This window comes from Saccoglossus kowalevskii, chromosome 21 (assembly GCF_978046115.1).
Source record: "Saccoglossus kowalevskii chromosome 21, keSacKowa6.1, whole genome shotgun sequence".
NCBI classification, from domain to species: Eukaryota; Metazoa; Hemichordata; class Enteropneusta; family Harrimaniidae; genus Saccoglossus; species Saccoglossus kowalevskii.
In genome coordinates, this window is record NC_140661.1 from 3,277,886 (window position 1) to 3,295,792 (window position 17,907).

General features: G+C 35.6%; 1 protein-coding gene across 1 annotated transcript; it reads left to right on the forward strand.

Annotated features, from left to right (window-relative positions):
* The first annotated feature begins 2,131 nt into the window (after window positions 1-2,131).
* Window positions 2,132-15,791, forward strand: LOC144349987 (uncharacterized). The gene is made up of 8 exons (XM_085495392.1): window positions 2,132-2,474; window positions 5,386-5,493; window positions 7,080-7,199; window positions 7,652-7,843; window positions 9,627-9,709; window positions 10,073-10,125; window positions 10,401-10,550; window positions 15,372-15,791. The coding sequence occupies exons 1-8, from the start codon at window positions 2,132-2,134 to the stop codon at window positions 15,613-15,615; spliced, it is 1,293 nt and encodes a 430-aa protein (XP_085351518.1). The 3' UTR covers window positions 15,616-15,791.
* Window positions 15,792-17,907: the final 2,116 nt, after the last annotated feature.

The following is a 17,907-nucleotide window of genomic DNA, read 5'->3' on the forward strand; positions in this document are numbered from 1 at the left end:
TTTGGCATGCCATTGCGAGATATTAAACACAATCATAGTTATGTCTAGTCTTGTGATTCTTCCTTGCCTATGAATACAAGAAAATATCTATTATACATTTTTTTCAACTTTTTCTTGAATGGTTCAGATTTTTTTTTTTTTTTTGCTTTGTTGGTTTTGGTGGCCCTCGAATGACATTTCTTCTGTTTTAATGAATGAATTAATAATCGAACTAACAAAGGAACGAAAAAACGAACCGACAACACACTGTCGAACGAATGACATTGTGGCAGACGGTTAAAGACCACGACATAAAGATATAATCTGTCATGAGTAGTTAATTATTACTGTAGTATGACACGATATTATATCAAAGGGAAGGAAAAACCTCATCCATATTAGACGTGTGAAACGAAGCCTTTAATTGTTACTATCTAATTTCGCATGTGCGATATTGTTTTTTTCCTGTTTCAGATGCGGGAACGGTCGAATTCTTACGCACCAACATCCTAACCAATATTCGATTTGTGTGTAAACATTTTTTACCCCTAATACATTCGTTTCGTAAATGTTGATTTGAGTGTAAGGCCTCCTTATTGATATTGAGAGGGCCAACCACAGAACTCGCACTGGGCAGGAGGTTCTTTCACTGCTAGAATAGGGTAGACAAGGCAATGGTACTGGAAATGAATTACACACATTCACCAAAATATCGAGTTAAAGCTCCTGGCTTTAATAAGTGTGCATTGGTGATAACTCGCAGTTCCAGGATGTGGAAATTGATAACAGTAAATGGCTCCTGCAACACAACAACGAAGAGATACAGGAGTCTTGCTTGCAGAGGAACACTGGTATTCTGGAGGGCACCGCTGATAGCAGGATATTGCAGAGCAGTTCATACAAGTCTCGCAGAATGATTACTGAAGCCTTTATCACTTGTCTCACAATATCACAGCACCAACACACATGATACTCAGTTGAAATGGCGAACCATGATTCCATGCACACTTCTATTTGCAGGGTTTAAGGTAATGAAAAATTAACATAAAGTGAAAACATAAAGTAAAAGATACTGACAATGTCAAACAGTCACAACATGTCTAACACCAGTGATATGTGATAGTAACGTATGCTGACAAGGTCATACACATATCACGTATGATATGATTTAAATGACATCCATGTTTTATTCCAATAACTGGAATCTATAAAAATAATAATGCGTTATATCTAAAAAAAAACAGCTATAAGAATATTTTATCATATTTAATAATTTATTATTCATATATTGTATTGAATAATTTTACAGTAATGTAGTTAATATGTTGTTATTTTGAATGGCCTTTTATACTAATAGTTCATATCATATTCATCGGGGTTGTAAGATATTCATGTTGTACATTTTAATAATTTCAAATGCATAGAAATATAAAAATAGTATTATAGTTAAATTACTACAATTCTTTTCAGTGTTTGGATTATATTATATATTAATTCATATTTGTGTGAGTATGTTCATCTCATATACGAATTCTGGAAAGATAACGTGGTGTTTTATACTGACGAAGGCTCGAAAACCATATCGCTCAGTTGTGGGGCAGATAGATGTATACTAGAATATTACGAAAGTATGCACGACGATTATGACGTGCATGTTGAGATAAAAGATGAGATAAACAAAATCGAAACATGTGCTGGGAAAGTATCACTGTACCTGTATGTGCATCTTTTGCTTACACTTTTAGTAAAAGTATAGAAAATAATTAAACATACTCATTAAAAAGGTTTATAGGAAGTTCTCTTTCGACAGTTTTAGAACGTCGAAATAACAGTGCGTACATTATAATAGAAAAATATTAATATATAATTCTGTATACAGTACAAATAATTGTATATATATATATACAATTGCAACGATTTGTTGTCTGTTATCAGTAGAAGAACAAATTTGTTCGCAATACAAAATAAGGAGTATTTTTCTCCTATTTTTATTTTCTATCTTAAGATAAAATTAAATTTAAGTTTTATTAATGATAATACAATATCAGTAAACAATAACTTATCAACCCAGAACATTAATTCTCATGTGAATTATAACTAGAATATCATATGGTGTGTATTAGATAAATAAAATTAGCATATATAAATCTCAATGACAGTGTTGGATGTTCATTTCCATTATAAAGTAGATATGATGATGAACCTCTTACTGCTCGTCGCGTTGGTTCCATCCGCTGTTCTATGTCAGGACTTAGAGGCGAGGTCCTTGGGATTCTTCACAGTAGAGTACCCAGCTTATACCAGCGTCATTGACCTGGCCGACACCCCTGGCTTGTATGACCTATTTGTGACAACCTTCGAAACACAACCAAATACCACCGATGAGGTGTATGCTGTACGCGACTTGGCAGCGAGACTAGACAATGTGTCGGCCATAACCACAGAGTTGGTCAGTGACGAGATTCTCTATCCAAACGAGATTAACCTCGTTCCAGGTAGATATATTCTTCAGACTTATGTTACATAGAAGTTTGGTTACCGGGTGAGTAGCAAACCAACAGACTCTGACAGAGATAACTAGTGAATAGTGTTGCTCCTTTTATTTTCCATTCTAAATATATGTAAATTTACATATAAAAAATATCAATAACATCTCGCGTTACTAAAATTAAACATCGAATATTATACTGAAAACACCACATGTTAGGGTCGTTGCCACGTCCACAAGAAGGGAGACAAATAATTGTATTGTCAGAAACACATTAGACAAGTCCAAAGCTTGATAAAAAAAGATAATGATACGCAAGTGGCATGTCATTGCATGACACGAAGGTCACATGATTGGTCATTGCAAGATATATATTTCTAGAATACTTGCGACTTTGAAAGAAATACTGGGACCCTTAGATACTTGCGACTTGCAAATGGTGTTTAACATTATCCACAGCATGTTACGGCAATTCATTGAGATTGCAAAGGCGTCTTAATATTTCACTCTAGTACTATTGCTCAAAATTGCGCAAAATATTTAAAAAAACCTTTACCAGTGTTCCATAATTAGGAAAATAACTGTATGTACGCATGCGCAGTTTGAAATGGAACAATTTTGAACGCAATAAAATAAAGCGTAGAACTCATACCAGCAAGAAACTAGTGTTGTCAGTTGAATTGTTTAGCAAAAGACATAATTTTAGGGTCTGTATATTTCTACGTGATGTTTCTATATTTCGTTCTGTAAAGAATTCGCTGAAATTATTGGGCTAGTATGCACCCTCACGATTCACGAGAATTCTAATAAAACGTTACTTATATAACTAAATTTGAGAGAAAATTCTGATGAAAAGCATATAATAACTAATTACTCTGTTGGAATGGCCGACTTTCATAATTGTTTCAGTGCTTTCAAAGATAAGATGTTTAAAAATAAAGGAGGACATGATACTACACATAATTTGAACCCATAATCTGTTTTTTTTCGAAGAAAATATCAGTATACAAATTTCTAGATTATAGTTCCGTTTCTTATTTCAAAAACAGTGATACCAGGTTCCGCCTTCCTTCAAAACACTGGAATGATACGCAATGAATATATTAGTATAGGGACGTTCTAGTCCGGGGGTCAATTATCAAAATATGCCTAGAATTGAATTGTTGATGTTGGTGACTTACATTGTGTGAGTACTATGGATGAATGGTATCAGGGTGGCAGTCTTCACGTCTATTTTAAACTCCACTCGATTTTTCCAGTTACGTAATCAACGTTTTTCAATTCTAACCGATGATGTCATAGGCGCAGAGAAAGGCTGTGTTATCTGTAAATTACGTAGTCGACGTGAAGAATTGTATGTTGTTCGTCCTATTCGGGTTTACATCACATCTTGTCCTGAATATATCAAACCAGAAAACAATACAGCATACTGTACACCAAACTTGACAGATCATCAATATGATGTAGCTTGCAGTCCATTTGATAACTGGTTACTGTTGCTATTACTAGTACACCACATCGTCTTGCATCTATCCCAACTTTATTAACAGTGACCTACATTACTTATCCAAATAATGAATCAATACAGAATAATTCTCTTCACAATAGTAATACTAGTATGCCAATATCGATATTTAATCCGCATTCAGTTAAAGCAGGGGAGTCGTCACGTGCGCCAGATGGCCATATCGTATCACTGTTTACAAACAAGCATCTACCCACGAGCCTTTACGTTTTTAGCATGGGTTGTTATCGTAGCTTGCGACTCCCGCGCGTGCACAGGTGACGACGCCTTCGCTTTAATAACCCGGAGCGAAGAACGGAGATATCTATCTACAAATAACAATAATCAACTCGTGTTTCTCACTGAAACCTGGCTTAAATAACATGGTCATGATTTGCCATCACCAGGATATTGCATGACGTCATTTCCCCCACTCTACCAAGGATGGTGGTCTTGCAGTAATTTACTATATATACGGTGGAAACTTGTGTAATGCATTGTTCTTGCTCTAATTAATTACAATAAATATTCATAACAGCCCAGGGAGTGTTTGAGATATGTGTTTAGTGCATTAGAATGCACTGCAAATGCGTTGAACTAATGACTATTGATGTATTTGCATATGAATGGTTGGATTATGACATGTAAGTCAATGACACTGATATTTGATTACATTGGTCTTTGAAACAGATGAGGGGATTCGAACACATAACCTCCGGTATGTGGGATGAACACGCTACCTTCTAGAGCATACACCACTGGCTTTAAAGCAAAACAAAAACTGATGTCGGTGGTCATGATAGGATTCTTCATGAAAGTCTGGGTTTCATATGTTTATGTTCATATTTACATGTCTAATTCTATGAACGTTTAGTGTAAACTTAATTTAAATTATTCTTGACATTGTTATTGTGCATTATAATGATATTCATATTGTGTGTGGTACTAGACGTGTGTAGCATTATAGAAATGTGCACTAGCCTCGTCATTTGACCTCATTAATTATACATTAAGTACATGTATTATTAAATCTAACTGTCAGAGATCTACTTTATAGATACACATTTAACGATTTTCAGAATGTGAGACTTGGACCCCCATGATGCTGCTTGCAACTTTAATATTGGGTTATTATTACTGTGCGTTCTTGCTTGTGAATGCCCCCATCCCGCCCAAATTAGTTTATTTTAATTTAAAATTAGGGGAAAATAAACATTACACAGTTTTTTTTTTCTCCAAAAAGACGATGGTATCCATAGTGGTAAATAAATTCAAATTAACTACAGAATAACACCCAGTACAACATAATTCCTTCAGTCCTCAAAACAACAGTCGGGTTGAAAGATAAAATGCAATTCTATTAGCAAATTTCTAACATTGACAAACAACATTTAATAATTGAGTCCTTTTTTAGTGGAAGTGTTTGGAACGCCAGATGTACTGTGGTTAGCATCCGGGTTTTTGGTGCCGACGAAAAACGATGGCGCAGTACATCTACTAAGTCTTCAATATGGCGTACCAGGTAAGTACAATTAGATAAGTTGAGCCTTTTTAAGGACAAGAAAACATGGCTGACTTCAAATTAGTATGCACAACCAAGTCATTTACCATACATCACTAAACACATAAACCCTGTTTTCACACTCAGGTAAGTATTCACACTCACCCAACGTAGGAAAACGACTTATGAGTGATTAAAGGAGAAATCAAAATTTATATAACTTAAATGACCTAAAGTGTGAAAAAAAACATATATCAGAACCGTATTGACACTTAGACAAAAGCTGCATACAAAATGACTCGCCAAAAAAGGACAATTCAAGTGACACGGTTAAAAAAACACACATTAAACCCGCAAACTTGTTTTCACATGCACATATTACGGGGGTACAACAGTATGTCAATTCTATTCCCCAAACTCTAAAACTTTCCGCTATTTTCCACATGTCTCTGCCTCAAGTCCGCAAACATTTCGAAAAGTATTTAGCTAGCTTATGTACCATTTGCTCAACTGTACAACTATGTCCTCCAATGTATGGATATACAATCACAAATCGTGCGACAGTACCTCCTGTTCTTGCGGACATTTTCACCAATGTACAAATATGTAACTTTAGTTCATGTTCTGCATCGAGTGCCAAAGCCTGCAGGCATTGCATCCACTGTACAGAGACACAGCAATAGCCCATGTTGTCTTTGCCAACATTAACGAATGCATACTTTTTTCTCACTGTACAGAGATAAAACAATAACAAGCCCAAAATACTTTCTAAGGTTGTTGCTGATATTTGTGGATACAACTGCGCCCCTTGTCTCTGCCACAAGTATTGCATGATTTTTATACTTGCGGACATTTCCTCTAATGTAGGGGGGGCTGCAATACTAGCTTATATCTTGTGTCCTTAAACTTGCTAGGCATTCTCTGAAATGTATGGACATAAAACAGTACCTTCTTTTGCTGGCATTTCCTCCATTATTTAGAAAAGCATGCAACAAATCGCCAAGCGTGCCGTCAATTCGGTCACCCGGCATTACCCAAAAGATACACGCTGCACACAGGGTCCCGGATTGTGATCAGAACCCTCATACAGTAGCAGTACGTTTATACAATAAAAGAGTGTGAAATAGCGAGGACTAAGCAATCGACAAATTACTATATATATGAATAGATGAGTGAAGGGAAATTCAACTGTTTTTTATTAAAATTAGACATGTAGGGTTGCACGATCTCAATATGGAATATAATCGGTTTCTTATGCAACCTATTGGGAATACCCGGAAACGTGAAGGCGTATATGTAGGCGAACAGAGCTGAACAAAAGTCACACACAAAACAAAAGTATTTTTTTTAGATCATTTTGTTTTCTTTAGATAAACATTGTATTATTGTTAAATATTGATCTACTTATACCTTAGAGCTACAATTAGTTTTCTGAGCTTAAGGGTTGTTTGAAACGAAATTCCCTCGAATGGTTTTTGCGTTTTGAATACCATATGCGAGGTTAATACATGTAGTCACCTTGCTTTAGTTTTACGTTGATTCCAGCTAAAATGACAAGATCGTATTCTTTTATTCTCTCACCAAAATATCATTGCTTCTAACGCTAGCCACAACGGTATTTGTGACAGACGACCCGGTGCCCTGGTTCTTTCATAGAGCGGATTTTCTCGATATGAACGGCGATGGATTGATTGATATAGTTTGGGCCCGATGCAATGTAACTAACCGTAAGTACTACATGACAACTGATCCATGTTTTCCGAGTTGCAGGTTGGTCAGTGTACTTTGTTTTCGTTTTTACATCATGTGACGTATGAATAAAGAAACCATAATCACGTTGCCTGTACAAAAAAGAGATTTTAACATATTTTGAGGGCAAAATGAAGTTTAGTGACCTTCTCGCGAGATTTCGGTTGTCATTTACGTTAAAGCGAGGGAGTTGTCACCTACGCATGCGTCAGATGTCTATAGCGTGTCATTGTTTACAAACAAGCGTCTACCAATGATCCTTTGCGTTTTAGCGTGTATTGTTAACGTCGCATGGGACTCAATTCCCGCGCATGCGCAGGTAACGACTCCCCTGCTTTAAAGGTCAATTCCGACAAATAGTTTCGGAACAGATCTAGACCAGCTTTTTTGTCGTTCGTCTAATAACTAGACTTGCATGTGTCACCGGTAGATGCTCTGATGTGGTACGAACATCCATCTGAGGGGGACCCTCATAAGCAGATATGGAAGTCACATCATATTGTCGATGGTCCCGATATCGCCTTCAGAATCCATGAACTTCCGGTACCCGACGGGTCTACGAGAACTGCCATCATCTCCACACAATACTTTACGCAGCTCCTAACAGTCACGTGGACGGAAGGTAATGTAATTATCTAGAATGACTCATATATTGATATCATGGAGGTAAAAGATAGATGATTTTTTCCCCTTCATGTTGATATGCACGTTATGGACATCCAAACCATGGAGGTATGTCGCATACGACTTATTTACCACTTCCGTGTCACTGAGAATGTTCTAGAACCGTACTGTGTCTGGGTGGAATATTCTATATTTTTTAGAAATGGTTGAATAGGTAATAGAACACTGTAGGAGGCAATAGAAGGTAATGGAACATTCTAGGAATTTGTAGTAAGTTCCAGACTCATTATGTATGCTGATGTAATGGTCTATTTATAGACAGTGGGGGTATATATAGGGGAGTTGTTCAGCACTGAGTTCAGATCGGAGATCTCGTTGAATTGTGTTGGAGTTTAAGTATCTAGTGAGGGGAGGCAAGGGGGGTAGCTGGTACGGTTTTACGGGAAATAAAAAGGGCTTTTCACAATTTACGAATAAAAAAAAGACGTTTTTACAGTTTACACTGCAGTGTTAACAAATGGAACATTGAATGGTCCGAAGAACTCTCCGACTCAAATTCTCCGCCATTGCTGCGCCGTGTGAAGAGACGCATGCGCATATTACCCTCGTAATGCTCTTCATTCGGCTAGAGGGCCTTTTACGTCTTGACATTCAATTTTGTAGTGAATTGTGTCATCTAGTCATTTTACAGTTTCTAAAATGTAATTTCCCTGGATTATTCTTTACGATTTTTTTATTTGGATGTGAATTTTTGTACGTACGAGAAAAATGACACATTTTTACAGTGTACGAAAAAAATATTTGATTGATTACGTTGTACGTCTAGCCTGTGATTACAGAATTACGGAATTTATTTTTTCTATTTACGTTGTACGAACAAAAAAATATTGCAATTACGTTGAACTAAAATAACCCTTGCCCCCCCCCCTCTCTAGTTATTGGAGGTTTGGAGTTTTACCGCGGTATTGTACTTGATGTTTGCAGAGTATAATAATACCAGTACCAGTTGAAACCTCATCTGTTGGCTCCGTGTTCGTATGTTATCATCGCCGCCAGGGAAGTCTTTATGTTACTGTTGCCATTTTGGTATTTAAACCATCACACCTGTACTATACCAATTACGGTAATATTACGTTGCGTGTGACAAGGTAACTTCCATGTTCCATCCAAGTTTTAAACCAAACGCTATTGTACAAATTGACATTGAAATTGCAAATATGCATTGGATTGATGTAGATTAAAACATGCCTGGATTCAATAAAACCAATGATCCTCACTAATCTACACGCATCTGAGAGGATAATTTCATACAGCAGTTGTAACAACTGCATACATGAACAGGGCAAACATGATAACTGAGGCATTAGTAGAAAATACTTCCTGTTTAGAAGAGTTCCAATATGGCGGCCAAACTAAGTGACCACCTCCAGTTCAAATACCTGTGATGTTTTCCTTACAGAATTATCATCGTTCATAATTCCTAGAAATAAACAATGGTAGAATCTTTGTCGATGTTACACTTACAGAAACCCCTCCTATAACAACAACGTTAGAAAATAGTGGCGCTGATCGATGTTGTGCCTTTAAATGTAATTAACATAAGCTTCATGGCATCTATATATTTATAAGATATTCTCAACAGCTGTAATGGTTCCACATTTCCTGCTTTTGATAGTAAACCTATATAATCTGATCGCAATCAATGTGCAAATTAAAATAAATAGATTGAACAATTTGTTACGCTTCGTAAACTAAATAATTATAAATTGTATTTCTTGTAGATGAAAACGGATTATGGAACGACCCATCTAAGATTTATCAACGGGTTATCGATAAAGACCGCGGTCATTATTTTGACCTTGAGGTTAGTCTTGATAAATATCAAATAGTGCCACTCGGGCGTCTCATTGTATCATGCAATATGGAACCCCACTGTGACGCATACAAATGCTTAGACGAAATTGAAGCGTGCGCTGTTCTGTGACATTTGCGCTTTATTTGTGAAAACTTTTCTTATGAAGTTATTTGTTCGTAGAGATGCTGCATTGTTCGAGCTACGAACCCGCTGATATTTTAGAGGCCACGTTCACTTTTGCAACACTACACCAAAATTATAACGAGATGTTACTAACTCTAACTTTAAAAAAACTTTGAGTCACATACATCACTATTGTATTTGTGACGCTGTTTGGTGTTAACATTTAATAACTAGAACTTTATCTTTTAGGTTGTAGATTTAAATGCTGATGGAAACTTAGATTTGTTAGTGAGTGTCAACAGGTAAAAATCTAAATATGATCAATAGAAACCATAAATGGCGGGTTTAGAGGGACATAAGTTGTGCCAACCATGAAACCGTCGTTACTCATTCACAAGGATTACAGTGATACAATGACACCATGTACATCAACAGGAGAAACAAAAAACTGCGAAATCAAGTCATATGTGTATTATATGTTCCGGTAGTTCATATTAATATTTCATATATTTTTATAGGTTACATGTTTGCGTTATTATTTTGCTCATTTGGCATCATAATCTGGTTTTTTGAATAGGCAATCAAATGGTTCGTTATTGGCGTTCGAGATTCCTGCTGACTTCCGGGTTGATGAGTATAAGCCGCATATGCTTGGGGATGGATTTGACGGTGTTCCGCTTCAAGGTTCCGGTTCTCCGGGATCACCAGTGTCATTTTATCCGAAAAGGTAATTTAGCAAGAGGACGATTAGAAACTATCGGGTGGTGGCAGAGCTGGGGAAAATAATTGTATAGAAAAAATATCATGGAACACTTTCTCATGGTTCATCCCTAACCATTATCGGCAAATGTAATGAACTAGTGTGCGTGCAGTCTGTTTTACGATCTGACGTAGGAAGGGGTTGTCGGCTTTTTTTTTATAAATCTACTGTTACCGGGGTATATCTCATCTGATCAAAATCACATCAAGGCCTGTAACACAGTTTCGATTTGTTGATGAGAATCATATTGCTCACGAGATCTCGTAGTGAACGAGAGAGCCGGGAGACTTGTTTTTGCCCCCCATACGAGCACTGTAGATTATGCAATAGCATCCCCTGATCTAATTCAAAATATTAAATATTTCAAGGTACATGACTTTACATGTACATCTGATCACTGCCAAATATCTTGTCTAATTACAGTGAATGATATTATTCGAACAGAGACAAGTGACAATAATTATTTAAACAATGAACCCAGAAGCTGGATATGGGACAAACTATCAGTATTTGAATATCAAGATAGATTAGCATCTAAAACAAGTCAGGAACAGATCAAATGCTTCTTAAATAATAGTTATGCTATGGATAAAAATGGAATAAATGAGGCAGTGAATGATTTTAACAAATTAATTGACAATTCCGCTAGTCAGGTTTTCAAAAGAAAAAGAAACATTAATAAAAGGAAAACTGAACTAAAATATAGGAGGAAATGGTATGATAGAGAATGTGTAATTCTTAAAAAGGACCTCTCCAACACAGCACGCTTACTCAGTAAGTACCCATTTGATGCTAAAGTTAGAGAAATATTTTATGCCAAGAAAAAAAAATATAAGAAATTAGTTAGGAAAAAGAGATTACAAGAACAAAATTCATTAGTTACAAAATTGGCAAACTTAAAAAATGCAAATTCTCAACAGTTTTGGAAATTGATCAACCAACTTAGGGATTCAAACAAAAATAGGTCAAACCCAATTTCACCAGAAGAATGGATCAAATATTATAAACAATTAAATAACGACAATTTAAACACAAATTTACCAAATGACTTGACATCTACAATTAAATCAACAGAAAATATAGAACACATAAATAATTCATGCATACTAAACAAAGAAATAACAGATAAGGAAATAAAAATAGCAATTAGTAAACTTAAACCCAGAAAGGCAGCAGGATATGATGGGTATTGCCCTGAATTATTGAAAGACAGCTCAGATTATTTAATTAAACCTCTGAAAAAATTATTTAATAATATATTACATTCTGCTATTTACCCAGATATATGGAATATCAGTATAATTTCTCATATTTATAAAAAAGGAGACAGATCTGAACCAGATAATTACAGGGGAGTCGCAGTTTCAAGTTGTATAGGCAAAACATTTTGCACAATAATAAATATTAGGCTATGCCAATTCATAGAAAGCAAGAATATCATAAACAACAATCAGGCAGGATTCAGAAAAGGGTACCGGACAACTGATCACATTTTTGTCTTAAAAACAATAGTTCATAAATATCTGAAACAAAACAAAAAAATTTATACTTGCTTCATCGATTTTAAAAAAGCGTTTGACAAAGTGTGGAGAGAAGGATTATTCTATAAACTGCTAAATAATGGTATTACTGGAAATATCTACAAATTAATTCAAAATATGTACCAGAATACAAAGGCATGCATTCGTTTCGGTGATAAGATATCTCCGATATTTGAAACTATCACAGGTGTAAGACAGGGATGTGTTATGAGTCCAATGCTTTTCAATCTATACGTCAATGACTTAAATAGTCCAATACAAAACAATGACAAAGATCAAGTTCAACTTAATAACATCAAAATTAGCTCACTGTTTTATGCAGATGATCTAGTTTTAATATCAGAAACAAATAAAGGTCTACAGAGATCAATCAATAATTTGGAGAAATATTGCCAAAATTGGAAACTCCAAGTGAATATGTCAAAAAGTAAAATTGTAATATTTAAAAGAGGATACTTGAGAAATACTGAAAAATTTACATATCAAGGTCAAAATATTAGTTGTGTATTTTCATACAACTACCTTGGGGTATCATTACAGTCGAATGGTAAATTCAGCGACACAAGAAATAATTTGGCAGACAAAGCCACAAGAGCTTTATATGCAATGATGACTTCTGTGCCAAAAGAAACTGACTGCAAAACAATGTTACACCTATTCAAAACATGTATAAGACCAATACTATTATATGGATCAGATGTATGGGGCTTCGAAATTCAAGAAAATAATAAATGGGACATTACACCAATCGAGAAAACCCATCTGAAATTTAGTAAAAGAATGCTTGGATTGAATAAATTTTCATCAAATCTAGCTTGTAGAGCAGAAATAGGTGAACTACCATTACTAGTAGACATCAAAATAAATCTTATAAAGTATTTGGCACGGATCAAAGAACTTCCAGAATGTAATTTAACAAAACAGGCATACCATGAACAGATAAACTGCAAACTCCCATGGATTATGTCAATTTACAAAGAGTTAAATAAGGAAGATAACACATTAGATATAAAGAATATCAATGACAAATTGAATGCAACAAAACAAAATATAAAGAGAATAGGAAACAATATTAAACAAAAATATATTGAATTCTGGAAGGAGACAATTATGGATAAACCTAAGTTGAGAACATATACTCAATTCAAAACAAACTACAACTTTGAAAGTTACTTAATTATACTGAATCTAAAACATAGAATTTCTGTCTCTAGATTCCGAACAAGTAATCACAGCCTAGCAATAGAAAAGGGTAGACATACCCAACCTAAAATTTCTTTGGAAAACAGGATTTGTAAACAATGTACTTTAGCAGACATAGAAGATGAAATGCATCTCCTCATCAAATGCCCAAAATATCACACACTGCGAATGGATATATTCTCAAATATACAGTTTCCTGATGAAACAAAAACTGACCAACAGAAATTTACATACTTAATGAAAAATTCTAACACAAATGTAATCAAACTTGTTGGAGAATTTATACACAGCTCGTTCTTAATGAGAAACGAGAAAGATACTTAACAAAAACACTAAAATCTATCATTTATTATTTGCTATAGTTATTTTGTTATTTTGTTTTTTAATATCTTACTTTTGTTGCTATAAACTGATGGAAACACTGTATTTCTAAGGATGCAATAAATTATCTTTATTATTATTTATAGTTTTGTTTCATTGTCTCTCGAGAATGGGATACTGTTTTAAGGAAGACAGGTCTTGTGGTAATTTCGCCATCAATGGGACATCGATCACAACGATTGCTCAAAAAAGTTTCATTATTTGGAATCTTTTCATATTTTGCGAATACATTGTTTAATGCTATACGAAAATATAAATTGGGGCATGGGCCTATTTTTTTTTAGATAAAGGTGATATTATTGTATTTGAAATAGTGAGTTTAATACATGGGACTCTGTTGAGGGAAAAGGTAACCAGTTCAATTAAAAAAATAATCTATGCGATTTTTTTTCAAACTCGAGATAATGAAACTAAATACATAATGATAAGAATAGAACACGGACCTATTTATAAAGATATAAACATGTGCGATAGAACGTTTTCTCGCGTGAAATCGCTTGCATCTACTAATCCACGGTTAAAATTCAAGGCCGGTTCACAAAATCACATTTATCTGATCATATTAATCTGTTTAGATAAATCGCATCCATGTGAGCCGCAAAATGTGATGTTAAAAAACGGGCGCACTTGAACTCTGGCGTGCGATTATTCTAATCAGATTAATCGGAAGGTATAATCTGATGTACAATATGTTGTCCTCCGTATCGCTACACGCCATATTGTGAACTGTGCATGTGCAATTGATATTATCTCTGTAGAACTATGATGGTCTTGAGCTGATCCGAATGATAATTATTAACATAATCGCAATACGAGATTTTTTAAAAAGTAACTAAATCGAAGCGATCATGGAACAGGACAAAAATATATGCGTTCTCTCTTCTTTTCCATGCGGTGATGTACACCTGTGGTCACATTTAAAACAAACAAATCCTCGTATTCTCGGGGCGGACATCCGGTCATTTTCACGGTATGCCACTCAACCATCACGGTGAAAACAAAAGCCGAAAAATCTCAGAAAACGGTACTTTGGGAAGGTTGTTGAGACCATTCTGAACAGTGTAACAAAATTACCCTGTGTGTGTAACGCATATAAATTTGATTGTTCAGGATTACTTCAAAGTTGAGTTCCTGTTGTTTTATCGAATTTTCACCGACAATTCGATCGGCGTTCCGCGTTCCCCAGCAGTGATTACTTGAAATCGATACCGGGAAGGTGGGTTAAAAGAAAAGTTATATAGCATTTTATTATTTAATAATTTATTAAAACACACAAGTTTGTCCAACTCCCTGTGGAAATACGTGGTACAGTGGTGCGCGTCTTAGCAACGTGGAACGTCTTGTGACGTAGCTCCGCCCGAGGATTATACCTATATCGGATTGTAATTGCGTAAATAACAATGCACTTTAAAATGGGAATTGCAATAAATGCAGGTAAGGCGAGACCAAATTGCTAGATTTTCGACACAAGATGATTAAATAGAGCATTACAAGTATAGCAAAATTACGCCATCGTTCGGTCAATGGTCGACAACTTGTGACAGTGGGTCCCGGCCGGGGGTTACGGTCCCGGTAGTGGTTTGGGGTTAAATGATGAACCGTTAGGAGATACAAATTATCTCAACTCAATAACGTTTAATATTGATGTTTATTTACTCAACAGCAAACCTTCATACGTTAAACCGGAGATCATTCTATCAGGAGACGACGACGGCAATGTCTATCTGTTCACCGCCGAGGACGACAAAGATCCCAGTAATTGGAACTACGCCTATGCTAGTATTTTCGCGGCGGAAGGAATTGTTGGCTCTGTCAGTGTAAAGGATGTGGACGGTGATAACTATGAGGAATTGTTCATTCCGGCATACTCTCAGAACGAACTCCACATCATGACATTTGCCCCGTAATTATGATTGGTCTTGTGAGTGTAACTTTACGGTGGTGAAGTCGACGTTCAAGCTGTCAACACAGTTTTTTTGATTGCATAAGGAATAGTATTAATTCGATTCCTCTATCATTTGTTTTTATTTCGAAGTAAACTATCATCATATAATATCCAAATAAAAAAAACACATATGTTTTAGTATTCTTACAGCCATTCAGTATTTGTTTAAATTCTAACATTTTATAACGATTGAAGGCAGCCAAGTATTGTAACAGTTGTAATAGCTTGACATTTCAGGCTACAGTTGTAACTGCTACGAGAATAGTGGATTGCCTTGAATGTAACGTTCTGAAACATCTAGGGCTATTCACATAGTGAATATTTGATTTGTTGGGCCCACAGTTAAGATACATTGGGCGTGCCTAGTACTTCCATGGGAGACCACTTGATAAAACCAGGTAGTGGGTTTTTTTTTGTTTCATCACAGACATGTAATATATAAGAAACATTCTTTCACACTGTCAATCATTTATAGTAGAAAGTCGTGGAAAAGTTTGTATTTTGTTTAACTTAAAGAAAAGTTTTCAAATTCCCTCTAACGCTCAAATAACAAGTGGTTGATGTGGTCTGCTTTAAGCAGTTAATGCACCGCGCAAAGTTGTGCAAAGTTAACGTTGATCAAAGAGATTGCAAAGTTAGTAGATGCATTTGTATATTTGAACTATGTTCTTGGCATACCAAACCCGTCAGTTGTTAAGTCGAAAAAAATAATAAAATTAATGTAAAACGTGGAAATGATTGATTCACCACAAAATATATAGTCTCTCAATACAAAACAAACATAATTTTTGCTATACACAAATTACGCAACAAAATGAATATGTACAAAGTACAGTACTTCCTTTACTTTACTATCATAGTTTTGTTATGTTTCTACCATTAGTTGCTCTCACGACCGTGCTAAGAAAACATGCGTAAACGCTAAGCACGGGCTAGGGAATGCTAAGTAACGGGTAAAATCTGATCCGATTTAAGACGCGGTCCAGACCATTAGCACGGGCTAGGGAATGCTAAGTAACGAGTAAAATCTGATCCGATTTAAGACGCGGTCCAGACCATTAGCACGGGCTAACGAGTGTGTGCGAACTCTTTACCCAGGGCTAAGGCCCTCCATGTCGAAGTTTTGGTGTGAATATTATGCACGTGATCAAATATATACAACTTTCTCATTCCATATGACAGAGTATTAAAAATGCTACCATACAGGCTAATTTGTGGCTTGTATGTATTTAAGGAATGGGAAATGCCCTGTCGCATACGACTTGTTCACCACTTCCGTGTGACTGGGAATGTTCTAGAGCCGTACTGTGTCTGGGTGGAATTTTTAGAAGTTGGTTGAATAGGTAATAGGACACTGTAGAAGGCAATAGAAGGTAATGGAACATTCTAGAAATTTGTAGTAAGTTCCAGACTCATTATGTATGCTGATGTAATGGTCTATTTATAGACAGTGTGGGTATATATAGGGGAGTTGTTCAGCACTGAGATCAGATCGGAGATCTCGTTGAATTGTATTGGAGTTTAGGTATCTAGTTATTGGAGTAGTGAAGTTTTACCGCGTTATTGTACTTGATGTTTGCAGAGTACAATAATACCAGTACCAGTTGAAACCTCATCTGTTGGCTCCGTGTTCGTATTTTATCATCGCCGCCAGGGAAGTCTTTTTTTTTTACTGTTGCCATTTTGGTATTTGAACCATCACACCTGTACTATATCTATTACGGTAATATTACGTTGCGTGTGACATGTCCTATGTCCAGTGGAAATACATGTGTGATGTTTACCGAGTAAATGTTATTATATATGTAGGTCATTATTAAGCGCAGCATTCCACTGTGTAAATATGTGGCGAAGACAAATGGCAAGTAGAAGAGTTCATCATACGGCAGAGGGTAGATAAAAGACAAACTAAATATTTTTAATATTTTTTAAATAATTCATTTTCCTACACCTTGTGGTCGAACAGATTTTACCCAAGTTGCGTTGCAAAATTTTAGATTTTGCCTTTTATTTCACGGCAGACAGTCAAATAATATACCAACATTTTTACCTGTAATTACCCACGAATATATATATTTCCTATCTATGTTAGAATTGTGGTTAGATTAAGTGAAGTGACTGGGCAACAGTAAAAGTTCTGCCTGCTTCTAAGCTTCAAATGCAGATACTAGATACATGTATTGAAAAAAAATTGTTTCCTCACTAATGTGTCAGTCTATGCAATAATTAGAGCACACCACGATACTTTGGGGGA

What these genes read in the sequence shown, in the direction of transcription:
- LOC144349987 (XM_085495392.1), top strand. Translation starts at nt 2,132, where the DNA reads ATGACAGTGTTGGATGTTCATTTCCATTATAAAGTAGATATGATGATG. An exon ending in CCGATGCAATGTAACTAACC is followed by an intron (nt 7,200 to 7,651) that starts GTAAGTACTACA and finishes TGTCACCGGTAG; the next exon opens with ATGCTCTGATGTGGTACGAA. An exon ending in TTGTTAGTGAGTGTCAACAG is followed by an intron (nt 10,126 to 10,400) that starts GTAAAAATCTAA and finishes TTTTTTGAATAG; the next exon opens with GCAATCAAATGGTTCGTTAT.